Source organism: Neovison vison, chromosome 11 (assembly GCF_020171115.1).
Source record: "Neovison vison isolate M4711 chromosome 11, ASM_NN_V1, whole genome shotgun sequence".
Taxonomy (NCBI): Eukaryota; Metazoa; Chordata; class Mammalia; order Carnivora; family Mustelidae; genus Neogale; species Neogale vison.
The window spans coordinates 66,886,398-66,911,733 of NC_058101.1; the positions used below are offsets into that span (position 1 = coordinate 66,886,398).

At 47.2% G+C, this 25,336-nt stretch overlaps 1 protein-coding gene across 1 annotated transcript in view; it reads right to left on the reverse strand.

The window, feature by feature from the left end:
- Positions 1 to 1,259: 1,259 nt before the first annotated feature.
- The window catches only part of GRK4 (G protein-coupled receptor kinase 4), a 97,038-nt gene continuing 72,961 nt past the window's right edge, over positions 1,260 to 25,336 (reverse strand). Inside the window, exons 10-16 of the mRNA XM_044267888.1 lie at positions 20,097 to 20,134; positions 10,075 to 10,164; positions 8,972 to 9,180; positions 4,841 to 4,975; positions 2,823 to 2,960; positions 2,369 to 2,506; positions 1,260 to 1,404 (exon numbers count right to left, since the gene is read on the reverse strand). Of these exons, the coding sequence (XP_044123823.1) occupies positions 1,351 to 1,404; positions 2,369 to 2,506; positions 2,823 to 2,960; positions 4,841 to 4,975; positions 8,972 to 9,180; positions 10,075 to 10,164; positions 20,097 to 20,134 (802 nt within the window). The 3' untranslated portion in view covers positions 1,260 to 1,350. The remainder of the gene's footprint in view (positions 1,405 to 2,368; positions 2,507 to 2,822; positions 2,961 to 4,840; positions 4,976 to 8,971; positions 9,181 to 10,074; positions 10,165 to 20,096; positions 20,135 to 25,336) is intronic.

The window sequence follows — 25,336 nt, forward strand, 5'->3', positions numbered from 1 at the left end:
CTCCGACCCTACCTCCTGCTGTCTTCAAACCGAGATGAGCTCCCATCGGAAGAGAAGCCATCCCTAAAATAAAGGCCCGAGCCCCAAGGTCACTCTTCCCTCTCCCCACCTGGGAACAGAGCAAGCTGAGGATCAACTTCTGTTGGTCTCGAAGGGCACGACCCGGGGTGCTTCCCTGCAGAGCCTGGCCCCAGCACTGCTGCCCTCTAGACAGACCAGAGCATGCGTGCAGATGACACTGGCACTCCTGGAAGCGCCATCCGGGTTCACGTGGCTGGGGACTTGTGGCTGCAGGACAGCAACACTGAACCCAGGCACGTGGTTGATCCTGGCTCACTCTCCAGCATGCAGCAGTATGGCGGGGTCTCTGATCCAGACCAAGTCCTTGCTGTTCAGTGAAAGTTGCAGAGGACTGGCTTCTCACCCCTCCCCTGCTGCAGGCCTCGTACACACAGATCCAGGAGAAGCTCGGGTTCTGCACCTTGGGGCCATTTGCCCACAGAAGCTACAGACCACACCCCTGGTCTTCACAAGGCCTGCGGGTGCCAACACCCCTCCCTAGGCAACAGAGCCCACATTCCCACCACGGGGATGGGGCTCCACCTTCCTTTTCTGGCAGCCCTGGCTGAGGGAAAGAGTTACTGACCCCGGAACCCCGGCATCCCTTAGCCTGTGTGGGAAGCGAGCTCCTCAACAGCTAAGCACCCACCAGGGCTGGAGAGGGGATTCTTCACCCCCAGCCCAAGCACAGGGGGCCCCAGCCCCATCTTCCCCTGTGCTTCAGGCCGGGAGGTGCCACACAGACCCCCAGGCTACCAAAAGCCAAGCCCTGGCTCAGGGTCCTGCACACACCCTCTCCCAGCCCATGTCCAGGAGTGCCACAAAGATATACATACACGAACAGGCACATCTCACCCACAAGAATCTCGGTGAGTGAGCAGATGTCAGTGTGGATGCAAATAGGCCAAGACCTTCTGGGGATAGCAGGACCCTTCCTGCCTCCTACCACACTGGGCACTGGAGGACACTCTAGGGGGAAGAACAGGACTCTTGGCCCTGGACACTGTTAGGCTGATGCCCCAGCCTACTCCTCCCCACCTCTGTGGGCACAGGTGGGACTTGAGCCCCCGCCACTCAATGTCCACACCGGGGCTTCTGGGTACCAGGGCGGTCCTCAAGTGCCCTTTCCTACAGCCCAGCTCTGGTGCCAACACGACTCAGGTATGAACACAGAAATCTGCAGACGCATGTGGCCCATGTTAGGCTGTGACACGTATTTATTGCGGCTCCAGACAGGACAGAACGCTGAGTGTGGGCTCCTCGGCACGGGGTCAGACTCTGAGGCTGTGGTCACAGACTGGTGGGCAGCTCTTCCTTCTCACTGGGGCCACTGCTAATGCAGCCCTGCAACATGGCAGAGCACGGGGTCAGTAAGCCAACGTGCGCCCGCTCTGCTCCCTGACAGTGAACACGCAAGGTGACATCCACAGGGCGGGGGCACTGATACTAAGGCTGACTTCCACACTTCCTCTCACGCCCCCCATGGTTCGGAGGATGCTCAGCTCACATGCATACGCACACATACACACACAGTGTCTCAGATTCGCTTTCTCTGCTGCACACGCAACGCGATTACAGGACCTGAGCTGAGTGCTGCAGGGGAACGAGGGCAGTGGTGCCACATGGCTCAGCTGGCAGCATGCCATCCACGGCTGCGGAGTCCCCATCCGGTGCCCCCTGCACAGGTCGGGCCTGCGCAGAGCATGTGTGGGCAGGACTTCCTGAGTGCGGGGAGCCTGGCTGCTAGGGAGACCCAGGCGTGAACCCACACCTGGCCCCTGTTCTCCAAGGAAGTATGGTCCCGGTGGACACACCCTCACAGACCTTCCCCGCCTAAGGCTTGCTTTTCATACTGAACAAAGATGGACTGAATGTTAGTGGACAACCACAGGGTACGAAGCAGGGTGACGCACTCTTGTAGGGAGAGACAGTTCACTAGGAAAAACATGCTAAGCCTCCTGCTTCCATGTTCCGTGTGACAGAAGGCCTGCGATGGGGCAGCAGCCAAGTCGGAGCGGGAGGGCAGTGATCGACATGACCCAGTTGCTCATGACCGGTCTACGCAACCCCCAGAGCTGTTTGTCCTTTGCGTGTCAGAACAGGGTCTTCATACCGAAAGCAAACGACATAGTGAGGATTTTTCTGGTGGGTCTTAAATCGCACCATAGAGCGAGAGCTCTTAAATTATGTGAAATGTCTTAATAAGAAAGCTGAGAAAAGAAAGATTTTACCTTGGTGAAATATTTCTTTTCTTTGAACACCTCCCATTAAAAAAACCCCGATGTGATAGAATGCTTGTTACCCTTACCCCTCTCCTGAAGAGTCTGTAGAAGAAGCTTCTCTTCGTTTTGGAAACCAGGTATCGTGTTTTCTCTTCTACATTCAACACCATATTTTCTTCAGGCTCCGCATCATTGATGTCCTTAAAACAACCCGATTCGATCATCTGTGCCCATGTAAGAGAAGAACAGAGAAGGAGAGAGACCCCATGAGGTCAGTCCACCACGTTCCGCCCTACACTCAGCTCAAGGCACAGGGAACGCAGCCTCCTCCTCCTCCCTCCCAGTGCACCCCCAGAGCTGGTAAGAGACGGGTGCCGGCCAGTCCCACTTCAAAAGTGGGGCCCAGGATGGCGAACTTTCACTCTCCCGTGCAGGGACTGGGACAGCACCGACACACATGTGTGCACACACGCGGGCACACACATGCATACGGGCATGCACAACTTTCTGGGCGCCGTAGCCAGGATAAACCAGCAGTACCTCGTTCTGCCAGGGGATGGAGACACAGCCCGTAGCAAACTGACTGTAGAAAGTGTCGTCAGCAGTGTCCAGGTAGACGCCTCTCACCGTGGAGAACTGCTCGATATCCACGACGTCCTTACAGTAAATGGCCTGCGGCTGCGCACCAACAATGAAGAGGCATTGGCCTCTGGGAATACTGGAGTCCTTCTCCATCTCCTTAGTGACTAAGAACACCGCAGGTGTGAAATGGACTCATTCACGCTGTTTGAAGCCTTTCCCTCATTCTCAGGAGCTCTCCTGGGTCACAGACCCTGTGCACGCCCTCTGGCGACAACCCTCCAGAGGCCCTCACCCTTCCCTCTCCTGCAGTGGAGAATGTGTGACAGGCCAGGGAGGAGAAAAGGGCTGTTGGACCCATGGCCTCGTCACATGATGTGCCCCATGCAAAGTTTAAGTAAAAAAGGGCAGGTCCCGCTTCTTGACCTCCTGTTGGAGTTCATCTAGTGGCCTCCAGCCGCACCTCCTCTGGGATAGGAGTCCCAGCCTGCACCACCCACCCTGACCCTGCAGCCTTCAGGGGCAAGCCAACAGGGCATGTCTGAGCCTGGACCATGGCCCCCTCTGTGCAGCCTCCTGTGCTCCTGGAAATCAAGAACAAAAAACACAGGAGTCCAGCTACCAGCCCAACCATGATCGTGCAAGAGGCACTGGCAGTTCTGAGAAATGCCCTGCCCTCCTGCTGGAACCTGCCTGGTCCAAGAGGGGACATTCCATAGGCCACCAGTCGACACATCTCCAAGCAGCTGCTACCCGTTCAGTCCCCACACAGCGGAGCCATGGAAGCAAGTGGGGGGCCCCCTCAGGATACAGTCCAGGGGAAGGCTGGTGAGGATTGCACCAAGGCTGAAGGCCAAGAACCTCGTCCTGCCCCCCACCTTGGACAAGACTGCCTGACCCATGACCTCGGGACTTACCTGTCTTTGGCCCCCACGGTTCCTCTGGTTACATTCAGTAGAATACTCAGAATGTCAGCCCCAGGGCAGTGACCTGGCAGGCCCTGCCCCAGGCCTCTGAGCACAGCAAGAGGAGTCTTTACCACTCCCTGGGTAAGACTGCCTTCCCTGCTCCTCTCAGACCCCACTGCCCCTGTCAAGTCCCTGGGGTGAAGCATCCCCATCCAGGGGTTCGCTCTGTGTCCTTTGTTCGCAGCCTGTGTCTGCAGGCTGGAGCGAGCGTCACAGCAGCAAGACCTTGCTTTCTTGTGCCCCCTGGGGTCCTCACACCTCGATCTGTGTGTAGGAGGTGGTAGGCACTCAGTAAATATGTCATGTGTGAACTGACTCAAAGGAAGGCGGTACTACCACAACACACTGGAATCTAAAAACATAGTCAGTCCCGACTTGTACAACTAAGGATGTTTTTATCGTACACCTCAGTTCCATCATCTCCTGCAGAATTATCTCCGCACTTTTGGAATGTGCGGTAGTGTGTTAAGGAGAGAGTCCAGACTGCTGTCTGTGCATTTCTGCCTTGCTCAACAGGAATTTCCTGCCTCAGGTGTTCCCACTGAGCACTGACCCAGGCGGGGCCCTGTGCTGAGCACATGGACACTGCCTTTGAGTTGGCCCCACGGCAGGCTCACAGGAGGCTTCAGTGACCCCCAGGACTCCCTGTGGACAGCGTGGAGCCCGGACCTTGGAGGCATGGAGCAGGGAAGGGCTTCCCAGACTAAAGAGGTGGGCATGGTGATGAGGACACAAGATAGGGGACTCTGTCACACTGAAGGCCAAGAGGGCCCGGCGAGGAGGATGTGGGGTGGTACTGGGGCTCTGAGCATGGCAGAGCCAGGATCGGCTGCCAGAAAGGCCTGGGGGGACCTGTGAGGACCATGTGATGAGTGGCTGGGGGCTGGGAGGGAGCACCCGAGCAGAAGCACAGCCAGGCAGCACCCGTGGTTCTCTACCTGCTGGAAAATCACAGGCTTCCATGGACCCATTTTCTTGGACAGCCTGCTCCTGTCTGGGCAACATACTTACATCAGGACAGAATGGTGGCTCTAACATATTTGCTTCCAGCCTCTTGAAGTTAATGTCCTTAAACACAGGGTGAGCCTTCACTTCCACTGCTCCTGCTTTGCTGCCCAGCCGTTGTTTGGGATTCTTGGTGAGTAACTGAGCAAGAGGCAGAAATGGAGTCCATTTAGGCTCCTAGGAAAGCAGAGAGAACTCGGAAAGTCTCCATAATAATAAGCAAAGAATCAGGGGTAGCAAAGAGTGTCTCTCTCTAAACAAAGTTACTCAAATTTCTCTTTCTTTTTAAGATTTATTTATTTGAGACAGAGAGAGAGTTCGAGCACAAGCAGAGAGAGTGGGAGAAGAAGGCTCCCCACTGAGCAGGGAGCCCAATGCAGGACTCAGTCCCAGGACCCTGGGATCATGACCCGAGCCGAAGGCAGACGCTCAACTGACTGAACCACCCAGGTGCCCCAAAGTTACTCAAATTTCAAAAATAAATAAAGGTCAGCTAGGTAAACCCCTTAAGGCAAAAAAATAAAAAAGTTCCAGCCATGTAAAAATGAGGGGGCTCTTTAAAAAGAAATACTGTCAAGAACTTCACAGATACCATTTTATTTTATTCTGTTTTTTAAAGATTTTATTTATTTGAGAGAGAGAGAGCACAAGGTGGAGGAGGATCAGAGGGAGAAGCAGACTCCCCGCTGATCAGGGAGCCTGAGGTTGGACTCGATCCTGAGACTCCAGGATCATGACCTGAGCTGAAGGCAGATGCTTAACCAATTGAGCCACCCAGGTGCCCTCACAGATACCATTTTAATGGTAAGTTACGTTTACAGTTAGAAGCTATTTGAATCTACTCATCAAGTAGATCTCTAAGGAGCTCAGATGAGACAAAAATTTGGCAAATCAAGTTTTAGAAATTATATATTCTTAAAATGAACAGACAGCATCTCTTTCAAGAGTATTCCTTACTCATACTTTCATAAGTTTCACCAAATAGGCCCTCGTCCACAGTTATCATCAGTTCGAGGGATCTGGTTGTGCCCAAAGCAACACAGGACAGGTGTGGCTGGGAAGCTGCCTTACCTCGGGCAAGGAGCTTTTAGCACAACACAGGCCGGTCCGTGCTGTTGCCTTACCGTGGGAGCCCAACATCTGTGTGAGGGACCTGCCAAGCCTATGTATCTGGCCACTCAGAGAGAAGTCTGCCCACCTTGGCCTTGCCTCATGGCCCGCACCCACCACTCTTCTGTAGAGAAACCAAAGTTGCAGGCACAGGACTGAGCACGTTCTGCATCTGACATGTGTGCACCGGCCTGCACGCTCCTGCAGCCTTTGCTGGGTGGACTCTGGATGCAGCACACACCCTCCCTTTCTCACCTCCTTGACGGTACACATACCATGCCCTCTGTCTAGAATACCCTTCACCTGGCTGTGATGCCATCACCTGGGTGAGTGCTCAGGGCCAGTCCCTCCTGCAGGACCCAAGTCTCCAGAGGCAGGGCCGTGGGACTCCCACTGGCTGCTGTAGCCCCCGCACCTCACCAGGCAAGGGCTCGACAAGATTCGCTCAGTGGGGTCTTCTTAGCATGCTTTGCTCATTAAAAACAGACCTGAGGGGCACCTGGGTGGCTCAGTGGGTTGGGCCGCTGCCTTCGGCTCGGGTCATGATCTCGGGGTCCTGGGATCGAGTCCCGCATCGGGCTCTCTGCTCAGCGGGGAGCCTGCTTCCTCCTCTCTCTCTCTCTCTGCCTGCCTCTCTGCCTACTTGTGATCTCTCTCTGTCAAATAAATAAATAAAATCTTTAAAAAAAAAAAAAAAACAGACCTGAGAATTCCGTGTGATGCCAAACATAATCTCTAGAGCCCAGGAGCTCTAGGACTCCATCATCAACCCTGCTGCTAACACACCCCTTTCGGAAGGCCTTGGACTTGTGATCAGAACGCCTGGGTTCAAGTTGGCCCATTGACACTCCATTATGGGATGTCACAGAAATCACACTCTAAGGGCACCTGGGTGAGTCAGTTAAGCAGCCAACTCTTGATTTCAGCTCAGGTCATGATCTCAGGGCTGGGGGCTCCATGCTGAGCGGGGAGTCTGCTTCTCTCTCTTCCTCTGCCCCTCCCCACACTCATGCACACCCACACTCTCTCTTTCTCTCTCTAAAATAAATAAAACCTTTTTTTTTTTTTTTTTAAATCACATTCGGGGGCGCCTGGGTGGCTCAGTGGGTTAAGCCGCTGCCTTCAGCTCAGGTGGTGATCTCAGGGTCCTGGGATCGAGTCCCGCATCGGGCTCTCTGCTCAGCAGGGGGCCTTCTTCCCTTCCCTTCTCTCTGCCTGCCTCTCTGCCTACTGTGATCTCTCTCTGTCAAATAAATAAATATAATCTTAAAAAAAAAAAACCCTAAAAAAAAAAAAATCACATTCGGGATGCCTGGGTGGCTCAGTTGGTTAAGAAGCTGCCTTCGGCTCAGGTCATGATCCCAGTGTCCTGGGATCGAGTCCCATGTCGGGCTCCTTGCTCTGCAGGGAGCCTGCTTATCCCTCTGCCTCTGCCTGCCTCTCTGTCTGCCTGTGCTCGCTCTCTCTGACAAATAAATAAATAAAATATATTTTTTAAAAATCACATTCTTAATTTTCCAACTGTGAGGCTAAGAAAACCCCTTAGAAGTCCACTCTGAGGGTCAGATGAGATAACCTATCAAAGAGCTTTCCAAACTACAGACAGGTGTCCACACGTCAGGAGCTGCTCTGGCCACCGTTTGGATCCATGTAAAGAGCCGGCCAGTCACACCGGCTCCCGCATCAGCCCTTCCCAGTGAGCCTGTGAGGATGAGGCTATCACCATGCACACGTCAGACAAGAAACCAGAGGCTGGACAGGGAAGTCGGGCACAGGGAGCTAAGATGTGGCCCCTGAGCTCCGAGGCCCAGCCCTGGTTCTCACCCAGGCACTGCCTGTCTTCCCTAGCACCCTAACCAGAACACAGCATCTCCCCATCCTGAAAACCCTTGAGCCCTTGTTTCTCTCTTGTTAATGGCACCCCTCAAATTCTGCTTTTTCACTATAGTTATTTTTTGTGTTTGTTCTAGGCCTGCCATTGAACTGTGAGCTTCTTGGGGGCAGGCTTTACTTCCAACTTCTATCTTCCTGTAGCCCTTATCAGAGTATCCGGCAGGTGGCCAGCATGTGGTCGAATAGCAGCATGGCCCAAATGCTGTTAGCCATGGAGGAGCTGGCTAAGAACCGCCAGCTCCACACAGAATGAGCAGATGGGAGGGAAGGCCAGCCTGGTCCCCCAGCTTGTGACAGGCCACTAACACTCATCACTCCACATTTGGCACCAACAGGGAAGGGGAAACAAAATCTTTATCTCCAGCCACCAACAACTCACCTAAGTTACTGACATTTTCCGTAATGGGTACAGCAACTGCAGGTTCCAGCAGGCACCCACTAGGGGACCTACAGCCTGCCTCTCCATAGCCTCTGTCCCCACCATCTCCTCCACTCTCCCCCTTGACTCTTCATGACCAGCCAGCCCTGCTTTCCTCTCCGTGTGCTCCCAACTCTCCAACTCTGGCAAGAGGGGCCATGGCTACAACAAGAAGTGCTCACACCTTTGCCTCCAGCCTCCTGACTCTGTCCTGAGCCCCTTTTCCACATCCTCCCATAACCCACCATGATTCTGGCCCCCATCATCCAACCACTGCTCTGCCTGCCCCCAGGCCCAGAGCCTCCGTCCTCTTCTCCCCACTGTGACACACAGCCTCATGGGGCCCTTAACGCATCCAGAAAAATGGGAGACATGTGGCGGCCCATCAAGTTGGGGTGTCTATCATGACCACGACCCCTGGCAGCCAGTTAAAGAGGAAGAAACAAAGAAAGATGGGCAGAAGAAAAAACCTCACTCTTCCTAAGAAACAAGCCTCTGTTTGATCTTCAGTTTCACAGGAAATGAGTGACCTTGGCACCGCAATTCTCTCTCAGGAGAATCTCTTGAGAAATCAAATAAGGTACTTCTCCACTTTGCTTCCATTGGTTGGAAGCCCGGTCATGTCATTTCCTGGTGAGGACCAGTGCAGAGACTGTTAGTGGAAACAATCCCATAAGCTAGGGGTTCCACGCCGACCTCCCTAGAGCCCGACCCACCATCTTGCAGAAGGACTTGGCATCCTCCGAAAACTTCTCCGAATACTGCTCGGTGTCCTTCCTCACTCTTCGGTCCACCTCCTCTCGCTTGACTTTCTCTTTGAATTTTCTGAATGGAGAATGTCCCTCAATCATTTCATACATCAGACAGCCAAGTCCCCACCAATCAGGACTAAATGTATAGTGTTCATTATTGATAACTTCAGGAGCTACATAACAAATACAGGGAAATTTAAATTAAATTTTGGTTTTAAATTGTCTTTTAATTAATTCCAAATAACACATTATAAAATTAATGTTTGTTACATGAACCCTGGAAACATGTTAAGGGGCAGAAGACAGACACAGAAGGCCCAAGAGTGTGAGATCCTATTTACATGAAGCAGGCAGAAGAGACAGTCCGTGGAGACAGAAAGGGGGTGAACAGCCACAGGCCCGGGGCTGGAGGGGTGCTCATGGGCCCGGGGTCTCTTTCAGCTCCGTGTGCATGCTGATATCCACTTACCAGTACACTTCAGAGTGATGGATTTTAAAGCATGTCACTTATAGTCAACAAAGGGGGTCACAGGAAACAGTCTGTGCTATCCCCAGGGCACAAAATGAGCAGGCACAGAGCCACACCCCCGGGTGCCCCGAGGGCACCGACCCCTGCAACAGGTGGGGCAGGGATGTGACTGCAGTACTCTGCAGAGGCCCTCAGTGTCCCTCATATCAGAGGCCATGCCTAGTCAGGCTGGCACTGCCAGGTGGGGAGCTGACCCCACACCAGGGCCACCCAGTCACAGAGGCTTTGTAAGAACCAGGGAACCATGGGTACGGAAGGGCCTGGGGAGACCAGTGAGCCTAGGACGGTGGCAGCTGCAGAGCGAGGGCCCCATCCTATCCTGATTCTGCCCTCACTCAGCTGCAAGACCTCTGGGCCTCACCCCGGTCTCTGTAAGACAGGAGGGCAGACAGGAGGACTCCTCAGGAGTCCCAGCTCTGGCCGGGTACAAACTTCCAACACCCGTGCTCCCTCCAAGGGGCTTAGAACTTCTCTGTGCTGTGAGGACATGGGCACCCCAAGACAAAGCGCGAGTATCCAGAAGCAGCCGTTCACATACCCATGTAGCCGACAGTCCCCACTCTTCCTCGGATGGTCTCCCCTTCCGGGATCTCCATGGCCAAACCCAGGTCTGAGATCCGGATGTGCCCTGTGTGTGTTCAAGCATATTACAAACCACAGGGGGCATGCTGACACATTCAGGACAATAAACAGTAGAGAAAAAAAATCTAAAATTACATCTAACTTCTCCACAATTACTAAAATACTATGCAGAGCGTTCAGGTCCACTAACACAATAGGAAATCATTTATATGTGGTTACTAATCAGGAAGCCCCTTAACCATGACAACCAATTGGTAAGATAGAAACTTTGCATTTATTATTTAATTTCCTATAACTACCAGAGCCATAAATAGAACTATAATGAATAGTACATGAACTACACAAGAGAAAATAAGCACTTTCTGTCAGAATATCAGTAGGCTTATATACAGGAACTGCAGATGAATAATAAGGAGCTTTTCTCCAAAGAATAAATCATGCCTTTATATAGAAAGATTTAAATGGTTACAAAATTCGGTATGAAAATAACAGATTATAGAAAACTTTCTTTTGAGAGTCTGGAAAGATAAACCAGCCCTGGAGAAAGATGCCCTGCACACCTTATTGGCCATGTGTCTCCAGCTCCTGACACCCTACCTACATATAGTAGGTGTTCAATAAATATTGAAGAAATGAATGAACCAAAAAATAAGTATGTGCTCAACACTAAAAATCCACAACATGCCATTCAAGGCACTGATTTTGCTTTAACACAGGCTATATTGTGCCTCAGACAGGAAAATTGACCTTGTCCTTTGCCCAGTGGTACTGAGTCACGTTACTCCCAGCCGTGTGCCTGCACTAGGGGAGGCACCAGGCTGGAGCCCTGGGAGCAGAGTCTGGAACCACACGGCCTTGGGTTTGAGTCCCAGCTTGCCATTAGTCAGTGTGTCTACGTTTCCTGCTTTCATACAGGAAGATTTCCTCAATAAGTCAGATTTCCCATATGTTACCTTTGAGTACTGGCATGTTGTGAAATTTCAAGTATCCTTTCTTATTTTTCTTTTGAAAAGTGATTTTTTTCCACTGAGAAATGAAAAGTAAAACTACCAACAAACTGACAAGAGACTCAGTTTGAGAATGCAGTCTGTGGCTGGGGTCCTGGGGAAGCAGGGGCACGGGGTGTGCACACAGATCAGCATAGCTCCACCACAGGGAGTTTCGCAATGTTTGCAAGCCCCTGTGAACCTATCCTTCAACCTCATACCCCTCCAGGGACACCTGCAAAAAAAGCAGGAAATGACATGCCCAGAGGGCCAGGCATGGCTCCACTAAACTGGAAGAACAGAGGGCTGGAACAGCCCTCTACAGGGCAGTGTGGACCTGGCAGTTCAAGCCAGTCCATCCACAGGCAGCTGGAAGAAATAAGAAAGACCTCTGTTCAGTGTTGTAGATTAGTCTATGTCACATATTTTAAAAGCAGAGAAAAATACCGTAATGATGCAAATGTCATTAGGAGAAAAAAGTCACAAATGTGAAATGAAGAAATATAATGAGAATTAAAAATATCAATATGAATCCATGATGAATATTTTATTTTTTAAAAAAGATTTTATTTATTTATTTGATGGATAGAGATCACAAGTAGGCAGAGAGGCAGGCAGGGCCGGGGAGGGGGCCGGGAAGCAGGCTCCCTGCTGAGCAGAGAGCCTGATGTGGGGCTTGACCCCAGGACCCCAAGATCCTGACCTGAGCCAAAGGCAGAGGCTTAACCCACTGAGCCACCCAGGCGCCCCAATATTTTCTTTTAAAAACTCAAGAACAGATGTGTTCTCTCCCAGAAAAGGCCGGGGAAGAATGATGAGCAGGGCAGCAACAGCACCTGGCTCCCCCACTGGGGCTCCCCACACACCAGGCCCCTTGGATTCACGGCCGACTCCAGGTCTCCGTCATTGCATGTACAAGGTCATCCTGGAATATCTTCAGTAAGAAACAATAGCAGAAAACAAGGAGATCATGAGAGGCTACTAGACATCCATTGGCCAAAGAAGGTACAAAAAACATAGTAAAGAATAATTACTCCGATGGATTAAACCCTATCAAATAGTTAAATCCATACATTTATTAATGATACCAAAACAGAATAAAACAAAAACCTCCTTGATCATCTTGGAGAATGAAAGCGAACTAACACAATCTCCTAGAAAGCAGAAATAAAAGGAAGCACTCACATATTTTACCTGCTTTTCTTGAACCAACAGGTAAACAAAGAAAGCTCTTTTTTACAGATGGGTCTCAACAATTACGTGCACCAGGGAGGGCAGAATTCGAATGCCCCAGTGAAATGCTGTATCTTGATACTGATCCTTCATCCATTAAGTGAAAAGCTGGTGGGAAATGGATAGTGGAGAGATCGGGCTGAGCAAGGAGTGAAACCAGTCATTACTCTGAACACTGTAAAAGGAGAGATGCTCAGTCCTCACATGCCTCCTGATGTCACACAACAGGAAGGACACACCAAGTATGCTCACCAGAAATCAAACCTGGATGATTCCAGCCTCCAGACTGAACCACCTGCTTACCGAAAGCATAAGGGAGGCAGGGAACATGTTAAATCCAGCCAAATCCACAAGCCAGTGTAAGGACCTATTTCATGTTTTTATTTTAGCCAGAGGCTTCCATTGAGGTTAAACAATAACTTTGTTGTTTAACCCTTAAACTGTCCCTGCTCCCCTTCCCACAGGGGACTTAAAAACAAGTCCCAGAAACCAGCTCCAGGGGTGGAGGCCTAGAAAAACAAGGCTGTACCCACCTCGGGGTCTGGCCCTGACGTAAGTACAGCCATCTTGGCAAAGCAGAAGCTGGCACCTTGCACTGTAAGAGTGGGTTAGCATAAGAATGGCCATCCTGAAGGCTGGGAAGCCATTTTACTGAGTGTCCCTAACAGGCCAACACTGTGTATACCACCAGGGCGGTTAGGTGGTGGCGCCACAGGGACCAAATGTTGAAGAAAAACAAATAGTTAACTTGCAGAGATCACAATCCTGCTAGACTGGAGTCTCCCTTGGTTTGCAAAAGTCCTGGTGATTTACAACAAAAAGGCCATCTTTTCAATGGCCCAGTTTCCAGAGACAAATGGCTCAGTACCTTGAGGCCAAAGGTCGCCCTCCCCACGTAAAACTGTAGGAGGCTGAGGCAGAAGGAAATGTAATTAAGGTGAAAATTCTTCTAAACATAAATCTCACTTAACCTCTAGAGTGACACAGGGGTGGCAAAAAGTTAAACAAAGTTAAACTGTCAAAGTGGGGCGCAAGAGATGTATGTAGCTATGAAAAAGTGCCTTGAAAATGCTATATAAACCCTTGGCTTTGAGTGCTCAGGGTCCTTGTTGAAACCCGCTGCGCCAGGCAGACACTTGGACCCAGATAGCTGGAAATAAACCCCGCTGTGTGACTTGCATTATCGAGAGTGTTCTCTGTCTGAGGGGTGGTTGACTCCGTACCCTAACACCAGGAACTTCTCTACGGCAGATGTCTATGTTCTAGCCTGCCAGGGCTGCCATTACCAAAGTGCCAGAGCTGGGGGCTGAAAGGACAGATGTTTATTTGCCCAAAGCCCCGGACACTGGAAGGGTGGGCCTCTCTGCCTGGAGTGTAGACCACTGCTCTTGCCCCGTGTATTCACAGCCTCTTCCCTCTGTGCCCGCCTGCATCCCATCTCCTCCTCTTAGGAGAACACTAGTCATATGCAATTAGGACTCTCCCTAGTGACCTCATTCAGCTGTAAACACATCTTTAAAGACCTCCATTCCAAACATGGCAGATCCTTGAACACCATGGGTTTGCACTACATGGGTGCACTTACACACGCATTTTTTTTTCAGTACAGAACAGCACTGTGAATGCATTGTTCTTCCTTGTGATTCTCTAACATCTTTTGTCTAGCTTACATTGTTGTAAGAATACCGTATATAATATACATAACATACAGAATATGTGTCAATCGACTGTTTCATGTCATCAGTAAGGCTTCTGGTCAACTGTAGGCTATAGTAGTTAAGTTTTGAGGAAGTTGAAAAGTTGTATGTGGGGGCACCTGGGTGACTCAGTTAAGCATCCACTTCTTGATTTCAGTTCAGGTTATGATCTCAGGGTTGTGAGATTGAGCCCGGTGTCGGGATCTGCCCTCAGTTCAGTCTAATTAAGATTCTCTCTCTCTCTCCATCTACACCTCCCCCCTCTCCAGCTTCCTTTCTCTCTCTCTCTCTCTCTCTGTCTCTTATAAAAAGGAAAAGTTATGCGGATTTTTTAAAAAGATTTTATTTATTTATTTGACAGACAGAGATCACAAGTAGGCAGAGAGGCAGGCAGAGAGAGAGAGGAAGAGAAGCAAGCCCCCTGCTGAGCAGAGAGCCGGATGTGGGGCTCGATCCCAGGACCCTGGGATCATGACCTGAGCCGAAAGCAGAGGCTTTAACCCACTGAGCCACCCAGGCGCCCCAGTTATACGGATTTTTGAATGCATGGGGAGCTGGTCCCCTTAATCCCCACATGGTTCAAAGGTCAGCTATACAGTCACATTCTGAGGTACTGGGGATTAGGGCTTCATGACATGAATTCTAGAAACACACACTCTGACCCATAACACTGGTTTCATAAACAAATGACACAAAGAAGCAGGGAGGAGGAACCTATGAAAATTAAAACTCAACAAGATATCAACCAAATGGAATATGAACTTCATGCTACATTTAACACACAACTATAAAAACACTTATGAAATAATTAATGAAGATTTAAAGCTGATAGGAGGGGCAGAGGGAGATGGAGAGAGAATCTTAAGCAGGGTCCACACTCAGCACAGAGCCCGATGCGGGGCTCAATCTCAGAACCCTGAGATCATGACCTAAGCCAAAATCAAGAGTCAGATGCTTAACCAATGAGCCACACAGGTGCCCCAAAGAGTTGCTAAATACTTTTGGATGTGATAAAAGTATTGGGTTTATGTTTTAAAAATAGTATCCTTATCTTTGATATATATTTTATAGATAGAAGAATATGACATATAGGATGTCCTTTAAAATCATTGTCAATAATAAAACGCTACTAGTCTTTACAAGGATTCACTGTTCAGCCTGCTTTTTAGGAATATACCTATTTCATAAAACTGAAGTCTCCTGTATAGAAAATATAGGCATGATAGTTTTCTTTTTTATCTCAACTACCAGTTAAATTTCACAAAGCAAGTTCCACTTAATTTATGTTTTCAAAAAAAAAGGGCTGACATATTTAGGATGGACAAACAGTAAATGTACCTAAAAACCCAAAACAGATGATAATCAGCTTTTTTAAAAAATATTTTATTTATTTCTTTTCGAGAGAGCAAGCAAGTCCAGAGGGAGGGGGAGGGGGAAGAGACGTAGACTATTTGCTGAGCAGAGAGCTGGACACAAGGCTCCATCCCAGGACACTGAGGTCATGACCTGAGCTGAAGGCAGACACTTAACCAACTGAGCCACCCAGGTGCCCCAAAAAGCCTTTTTAAATTTAAATTTTATTTTAACTCCGGTATAGTTAACATAGTGTTGTATTAATTTTGAGTGTACAATATGGTGATTCAACACTTCCATATATTACTCAGGGCTCATCATGGTAAGTGTCCTCTTCAATCCTCTCACCTGTTTCACCTATTCCCCAACCACCTCCCTCTGGTGACCTTCAGTTTTCTCTAGAGTTAAGAGTCTGTCTTTTGGTTTTTCTCTTTTTTTTTTTTCCTTGGTTCATTTGTTTTGTTTCCTAAATTCCATGTATGAGTGAAATCATATGGTTTATTTGTTTTTCCTTGACTAACTTATTTCATTTAGCATTATACTCTCTAGATCCATCCACGTTGTTGCAAATGGCAAGATTTCATTCTTTTTATGGCTGAATAATATTCCATCAAATATATATTTATCACCTCTTCTTTATCCATTCATCAGTCAGTGGACCCTTAGGCTGCCTCCATAGTCTGGCTATTGTAAATAATGCTGCAATAAACATAGGGGTGTATGTATTCCTTTGAACTCATGCTCTCATATTCTTTGGGTAAGTACCCAGTAGTGTGATTATTGGATCATATAGTATTTCTACTTTCTGTCTTCCACAGTGGCCACACCTGTTTACATTTCCACCAACAGTGCATGAGGGTTCCTTTTTCTCTGCATTCTCACCAACACTTTTTCTTTATTGTGTTCTTTATTTTAGCCATCTGACTGGTATGAGGTGGTATCTCACTGTGGTTTGGATTTGCATTTCCCTGATGATGAAGGATGTTGAGCATCTTTTCATGTGTCTGTTGGCTGTCTGGATGTCTTCTTTGGAGAAATGTCTGTTCATGGCTTCTGCCTATTTCTAATTGGACTGTCTCTTGGGTATTGAGTTTTAGAAGTTCTTTATATATGTTGTTACTAACCCTTTATTGGATGTGTCATTTGCAAATATCTCCTCCTATTCAGTGTCTTTTTTTTGTTGTTGTTGTCTTTTTGTTTTATTGATTGTTTCCTTTGCTATGCAGAAAATTTTATTTTGATGTAATTCCAAAACTTAATTTTTGCTTTTGTTTCCCTTGCCTCGTGAGGCATATCTAAAAAAAACAAACAAGGGACGCCTGGGTGGCTCAGTTGGTTGGACGACTGCCTTCGGCTCAGGGCGTGATCCTGGAGTCCCCGGATCGAGTCCCACATCAGGCTCCCAGCTCCATGGGGAGTCTGCTTCGCTCTCTGACCTTCTCCTCACTCATGCTCTCTCTCACTGTCTCTCTCTCTCAAATAAATAAAAATAAATAAAATCTTTAAAAAAATAAAAAAATAAAAAAAACAAACAAAAAATACATTGTTATGGCCAATGTCAGGGAAGTTACTGCCTGTGTTCTCCTCTAGGACTTTTATGGTTTTAGGTCTCATATTTAGGTCCTTAATCCATTTTGAGTTTATTTTTGTATGTGGTGTAAGAAAGTGGTCCAATTTTCTCAAACCATTTATTGAAGAGACCATTGCATATTCTTTTTTTCATTGCATGTTCTTGCCTCCTTTGTTGAAGATTAATTGTTGAAGATGAATTAAATAAACCCATAAGTATATGTTTATTTCTGGGTTTCCCATTCTATTCTATTGATTTGTGTGTCTTTTTTCTGTGCCAGTATCATGCTGTTTTGATCACTACAGATTTATAACATATCTTGAAATCTGGAATTGTGATACCTCCAGCTTTGTTTTTCTTTTTCAAGATGGCTTGGCTATTTGGGTCTTTGTGGTTTCAAACAAATTTTAAGATTACTTGTTCTAGTTCTGTGAAAAATGCCATTGATATTTTGATAGGGAATGCATTAAATCTATAGATTGCTTAGAGGTAGTTTAGACATTTTAATAATATATGTTCTTCTAATCCATGAGCATGTAATATCTTTCCATCTGTTCGTATCATCTTCAATTTCTTTCCTCAATGTTTTAAAATTTTCAGAGTATAGGCTTTTTACCTCTGTGGTTGAGCTTATTCCTAGGTATTTTATTATTTTTGGCATAATTACAAATGGAATTATTTTCTTAGTTTTTCTTTCTGCTGCTTCATTATTGATGTATAGAAATATGTTGCATTCCTATGCAACATATTTCTATACATTGATTTTGTATACTACAATCTTACTGAATTCATTTATCAGCTCTAGCAGATTTTTGGCAGAGTCCTTAAGGTTTTCTATATATAGCATCATGTCATCTGCAAATACAGAAAGTTTTACTTCCTCCTTACCAATTTAGATGCCTTTTATTCCTTTTTCTTGTCTGACTGCTGTGGCTAGGACTTCCAGTACTATGTTGAATAAAAGTGGTGAGAGTAATCCCTGTCTTGTTCCTGACCTTAGGGGAAAAGCCCTCAATTTTTCCCCACTGAGGATGATATTAGCTGTGGGTTTTCATATATGGCCTTTATTATGTTGAGGTATGTTCCTTCTCAATCTACTTTGTTGAGGGCTTTTATCATGAATGGATGTTGTGCTTTGTCAAATGCTTTTTCTGCATCTATTGAAATGATCATGTGGATTTATCCATTTTCTTATTGATTGATTTGTGAATACTGGACCACCCTTGCATCCCAGGAATAAATCACACTTGATTGTTGTGAATGATTTTTTAAATGTATTCTTGGATTCGGTTTGCTAGTATTTTGTTGAGGATTTTTGTATCTATGTTCATCAGAGATATTGGCCTGTAGTTCTCTTGATAATCATCTTTTTTAAACCTAATTTCACCACAAATGTCAGGTTATGCTTTACAGACAAAAACAGAAACGCTGACAAGCTGTCAAGATGGGAAAGGAGAGAGTTGCTCCTATGTTCTATTGTTTCTGATAGAAATTAGTTCTTGGGAATTTTAAATGCAGGATACTAAAAAACCTACAATCCATTGCATTTATAAGTCACAAAATATAGCTAGGATTACACTTTTAAAATTAAAAGAGTAGGAAAACAAAAAGAAAAGATCAAAAGTCTCCTCAAATCCAAAAAGCAAAACAAAGTTCTGTCATTCCTTTCCATTCTTAACAAGAATGTGACCAGGTCCACAGTATCTAAAGAATAAGTAACAGTAAGCACCAAAGAAATGACACTTGGCACCTGCTTTGGGACAAGGTAGCCAAGGTCATGGTGGCCCATGCTACTACTGACCACAGGTTCACATAAGTTATACTTTAAGGGCATCCATGAGCCACGGCAGTTCCTGGATCTGCTTCATTGAGACCCTGTGTGGAGAACCAATCAGAGGGGAGCTGCAAGGGACACAAGTGTTTTCCCAGAAGCATTTATAAACCCTGGTCAAACCAGAGGCTGTTCACTAGGCATGGGGAACACACACAGCCACTCTCTGGCTGCTCCCACCTGGGACTCTTGCGGAGGCTGGGAGCACCTGGGAGCTGAGCCAAGACTTCTGGGCTCCCAGAGAGTGTGCAGGGACACAGACACAGCAGGGCTCTGGTGCTTCCAGCACTACAGAGACATGGTGATCCAGGGCCCTCAAAAACAGAGCCAGCCTCATCTTCAAAATATCAGAAGAGAAAAACTAGCAATCTATGTAAAGAATAACTCATTATGCCCACTTTGGATTTATTTCAGAAATTACAGGTTAGTTTACTATTTGAAAATTAACTATACTAACAGAAAAAAAGAACATATAATCACTTTGATAGAAAAAAGCACTGACAAAATTCAACAACCATTTATTATTTTTTTTCTTTTAAAAAAGATTTTATTTATTTACTTGACAGACAGAGATCACAAGTAGGCAGAGAGGCAGGGGGGGGGTGGGGGAAGCAGGCTCCCTGCTGAGCAGAGAGCCCGATACGGGACTTGATCCCAGGACCCTGAGAGCATGACCTGAGCCGAAGGCAGAACTTTAACCCACTGAGCCACCCAGGTGCCTCTCATTTGTTATTTTTTAAAAAAAGGAAAATTCTTAGGAGCTCCTGGGTGGAAATACACTTCTAAGGGAAAAATCAAGATGTGGACCAACAGCAAGCAGTATGAGAGAGAAAAATGTTCTTATAGTGAGTTTATTTTAATATGCTTTAAAATTCAATTATTAACTGAAAATTATGACCAACTTTGCTTTTTGCCTAAATACAGGGGAATGGCAATGTTATCTCTGTTGTATTTTCAAAAGAACACATACCAAAGAGATTCCCTTTTCGTTGTTGTTTCTATTCTGCAACAATAGGCTAAGCCCACATTAACTTTCTGTAACCAAGTCCCTCTTTTTTTAAAAAAGATTATTTATTTATTTATTTGACACACAGAGAGAGATCACAAGTAGGCAGAGAGGCAGAAAGAGAGGGGGAAGCAAGCTCACTGCTGAGCAGAGAGCCCCCCCCCCATCGGGACTCAATCCCAGGACCAAGATCATGACCTGAGCTGAAAGCAGAGGCTTAACCCACTGAGCCACCCAGGCACCCAACCAAACCCCTCTTAACAAAGTCTTATGCTTTAGAGATGAAAAGCTCACTTACTTACCGCGGTCATCGAGGAGGATATTCTCAGGCTTTAAGTCTCTACAAAGGAAGAGACAACAACAAAAAGCTCAATTATTCAGAAGGCAACACTGATTCATTCACCCAGCAGAAATAACCACAGATGTCTCTACTAGGAGCAGCGCCAAGAACAGGGGATAACAAAATCGTCATGCCATCCCTGGGAAGGACGAGGATGCCACAGAGGTTTCATCCCAGCCAACAGCGTGCGCATGACAACTGTGTGCTCCGCCCAGGTCCACGGATCTGAGACAGTTCAGTGATAAAAGGTACGGCCCCGTAGTAAGGAATTAGTTCTTAATGAATTTGATTCAATTTATTTTATCATTCATACACTTTTTAAAATGTCAACAACTGAAAATTTCCCATACCAGGAAGAACTCAGCTTTGGGGGGTCAGATGGGCACAGATTCAAATCCTAGCTCTGCTGCTCTTCCGCCATGTGACCTGAACCACTCTAGGCTTCAGTGTCCTCCCCTGTACTGGGGCGTGATCCACACCCACCCACTTCCTCAGCGAGGCAGGGCTGGGGGAGCTCAGCCTTGCAGCAGGAAGCCTGTGATCAATAGCCACGACAGTTCGAAGTTTATTATGAAGGAGGGATACCACAGACTTCAAATAAATACAGGTCACTAGGGGTGTCTGGGTGGCTCAGATGGTTAAGCAGCTGCCTTTGGCTTTAGGTCATGATCTCAGGGTCTGGGATCAAGCCCTGCATTGGGCTCCCTGCCCAGCAGCGAGTCTATTTCTCTCTCCCCCTCTGCTGCTTCCCCTGCTTGTGCTCTCGCTGTCAAATAAAATAAAATAAAATAAAATAAAATAAAATAAAATAAAATAAAATAAAAAATACAAGTCACTAAAAACTGTAATATCTTAAATGTAATATTTCAAACTGTTTATTTGTTTCTTCCCTTTGAAAGAAAAAATTTACTTTTCAGAGGATTTATATTTAATTGTGGTTTCAAATGCAGCCCTATCACAACACCCCATCTCCCCTGAGCATTGCCCCTCCCTCTGTGGCCAGATTACTAGAACCTCCTCACAAGAGCAAGAGAAGATGGAAAGCGGCTGGACTCGGGAAAGCTGTGTAAAGAGTCAGAGGCAGGAGCCACCTGAAGTGAGCCTTTCCAGAGGCCACAGCTAGTGTAAAACCTGCTCAGGCCCAAACCCACATCCCCAGGAAAAGATGAGAAGCAAGCCTGGCAGCTGAGGGACATGTGAACACAGTCTGAGTGGCATCAGAGAAACCCTCCTATAGGGATAGCCATGCCACCGCTGTCACAGTCCCCTAAGCGGAGAGGAGCCACGGCCAAGGGGCAGGTGGCTTCTGTGTTTGCACCTTTGAGCCACGCACATGTGCTCCTGCACCATCTGGATAGGATGGAAAGCATTTTTGCTTTTCCCTTTATTCTTTTCTGTATTAAGAAAAATCCTTATAAATGTTATTTAGAACGAAGTAGCCTTCCTTAACCTGGAACCGCCACAGCCTCCTCGCTTATGTAGGCTGATGCTCAACATTAACACAGCAGCTGCCCCCCAAATTACGTAAATGTCTCCGGGGATGTCCTGCACCTCCCTGCTCCAAGCGTGGGTCAGCCGTCCACTGAGCTGTCCCCACGCACTGTGCGTCAGCAGGCTCTGAAAGGAAGTGTGTTGTAACAGCCGCAGCAGGAATGATGTCAGAGATGCATCCAACACCCGCCCTGCCCGCCACCACTGTGCCCATGCATGTCACAGGCACCGTCTCCTGTCAGGGCCACAGAATCTCTGGGAAGCAGTTAAGACAGAGTGCTGGTCTTGAGGACCAGCCAAGTTCAGTGGGTCACATGGAAGCTAAACCACAAGCTGGAACACAGTGCTTGCCCCACTGCAAACGCTGGACGTTGGGTATGTTGGCGTGTATAATGTGGCCACCGCATTAGGCCAATGTATTGTCATTTCTTGCACCTTCCTTCATGGTTTCTCCGGGCTTTCAATTAACTTAACAGCTCTCTTCGCACATCTCCAAGCTTGGGCGTGCACCTTGTGTGGAGGACACTGGACAATGCCTCGTTGCTTGTCAGCCACTCAGCCTCCAGGACGTGGTTTCTTCAACTGTCCAGGGAAGGGCTTTCCTAGTGATCTTGTCAGTTCCTTTTGGATTGCTAAGTGATGATCTAATCATGGTCTTGTGCCAGGAACACAAACGAAGGCCAGCATACTCAGAAGGGTCCGACTAATGCTAAGATGAAAGGAAGTGAGATTGTCTTCTTACATCGTACAACCTTCCGCCCCACAGCCTGCTGACTTGGGTACAACTTGTGTATCATTAGTTGTACTCTCGAGCCATTTATAGCTGATCTTATACCTTCGTGCTCTGGGGCACCAGAAACTCATTTTGCTGGTTGCATGCCCATCCTCTTCTTGTTTAAAGAAAAAAAAAAAGCACTTGCCTTTGGATACCATTTCCCAGCCTCTTACTGAGGCATGAATGACCATGAGAAGCTGATTTCTGGAGTCCGAGGCTTGAACCTCTGTCTGGTCTACGGTTTATCTGCATGGCTTTCCTCCCTTGTCCCAGCACACACCTGCATCCCAGTACCTTGCCTTCTCCTGGTGACCCTCTGTCTCCCACTATCCCCTCCCTCCCTTCTGGAGCCTGTCAGTTAACCAGCCTCTCCTGGGGAGTGAGGCTGTGCATGCACAGCCTGCTGGGCACAGTATGGGAGTCAGGTGAAGAGAATGGCCAGGGCCAGCCCAGCCACACGTGAGGGTTTCCTAAACCCTGGCATAGCCAGAACTACAGTGCAGCCTCAATAGACCATGGTCTTGGGAAACAGCTCCAATCCGATCAGAAGCCTTCGGGAGCAATGTTCTTGATCAGAAAGGGGCAGAGTAAGGGAACCAAAGCAAAAAGAACTTTGGCTCACTCCCTAGTGTTCCCTTAAACATTCCTCAAGATAGTATGACTCACTAACCTTGGGGCAAGAATCTAAGGTCTGTTCTCATCACTTGTCATCCCACCATGCTCCCCACTGCAGAAAAGCCGACCTGCCTATGAGTCTCCAGGGAATGGGTCTCCTAGTTACTATTGTTTTTAGAGACAGGTACTATGAGGCAGAAATTTCCAATCTGGAAGAATGTGGGTCATAGAGAGATGAACATTTCTTTTAAACACTAAGACCTGCCATTCTTACTTTAAATTAACTTCCATGTTTCCAAAAATGATGGAAACAAGAGATTATCCTTTGAGCACTTACTGTAAATGGTAAGCATACCTCCATTTCTGTGTTCGTTTGCATACCCCTTCTAGTCTCTAGGTTATAAGTTTCCTGAGAACAAGGATTTCAAGATCCAATTTGTTCCCCACCATGTGCGTGTTGTACGCAACTAAGAAGTGTGTATACATCTGGGATCCAATATTTATTTCTGGAATGACCAAACGATCCTTCCTGCTACTGAAAAATCTAGTGTGATAGCAATAATGTGTACAGTCTAATGGCTGCTATGGGCCAATTCACTACTGAAAAAGTATAGGTACAAAATGTTTCTTTCCCACCGCTATTCTGCGCTGCCTTCTCCTTACAGTGGATGATATCATCTACTTTTCATTCCACAATTCGTTCACTAGAAAAAGAGATCCAATGCACAGCTAAACACCCATTTCCTTTAATAATTTCCAACTACAGCCTTCCAGACAGGTAGAAATGTCATCCTGTTGAATTAAGGAAGAGCTCTTGAGAAATGTAACAACATAATAAAACTGCCAAGTCAAGATTCAGGTTCTCTCTCCTGTTATGGAAAAGAGTGAGGAGCCCAAGCACAGAACACAAGACCTGGATCACTATCCATCACTCACGAGGAAGGTGACCAGAGATGATCTATCTGTAAATAGATAGGATTCCTCAAAAGACTGTGAGGTCGCTGTGATGAAAATGTGTGCCAGAGTGCTCTATATCTTGTGACCATAAGCAGTGGCATTTTTGTTATTTATATGATAGTGGGAGGTTTTATTCAAATACGGAGCTACATGGAAACAAAGTAAAAGGGCACATACCACAAGTTTAATTTGTTCACCCTCATAAAATAAATCTCTAGGGGCCAGCTGAGTGGCTCAGCCCTTAAGTGGCTGCCTTCTGCTCAGGTCATGATCCTGGGGTCCTGGGATCAAGCCCCACATCAGGCTCCCTGCTCAGTGGGAAGCCTACTTCTCCCTCTCCCACTCCCCCTGCTTGTGTTCCCTCCCTCGCTGTCTCTGTCAAATAAATAAAATGTTTTTTAAAAATAAAATAAAACTCTAGATATCATCCTGATTGAACAAGTACTTTTAGTGTTGTAAAAATTAATAAAAGGGAACTTCGTTTAGAACGGAGTCTGGAGGCGGGCAGGGGAACTCCCGCCCTACGCTGCTGGTCAACCGGGGACCCAACCGGAAGACATGCACCTTACACCTGTTATTACCTTAGCTACCTACCACTTTACTATTCCAGCAGTATGAAGGAAGGTTTCCTTTTCCCCCAGCAACAGCCCAGCCAATGGGAGACCGCCACAGCTAGCCAATGAATGACTGCCACACAGCCAGCCAATGAGACACTGCCATAGCCCAGCCAATGAGAGATCATCACAGCTCAGTCAGTGAGACTGCCATAGACCAGCCAATGAGAGGCCACCACACTTCCAGCTCTCAATTTACCCCAATGGACTTTCTGTTTATAACAGCCCACCCCACCCCCCCTTCCTCTATAAAAGAGCCCCCCCTCCTTTGTTTTGCAGACTCTCTTGTGGTTTTGCTAAATTTGATTTTTCCACAATGCACTTCTCTGCTATTCCTGAATAAACCTATGTTTGCTGGGGAAATAAGGGCAGTTTTACTTTAAAGTTAACAGTTGTGAGCATTTGACAACTGCTCTCTCAGCTCGTGTGGGCATCAGTACAGGGTAGATTCAGGACCTCTATTGTCTCCAGGAACACACTGCAGAAAACCGGGGCCATAATACATTACTCCAAACACATCCTCTCCTGAAGCAACAGATTGCATCCTTCCTCCCCTAAGTAAGCAAGAGGCAAGGAACTTCTGTTGTAAATAATTTTCTATCTTAAGAGAAGAAATCTCTTCCCAGAAGATGGTCTAACCCTTTGGAAGCATCCATACCAGCTCCCTGCATAATGCCCCTCCTTCATAACAAAGAGTTGTTTCTTGATCCTGTTGGCTCACTCCTGACCCACATGAGTAGAGTGTAGAGT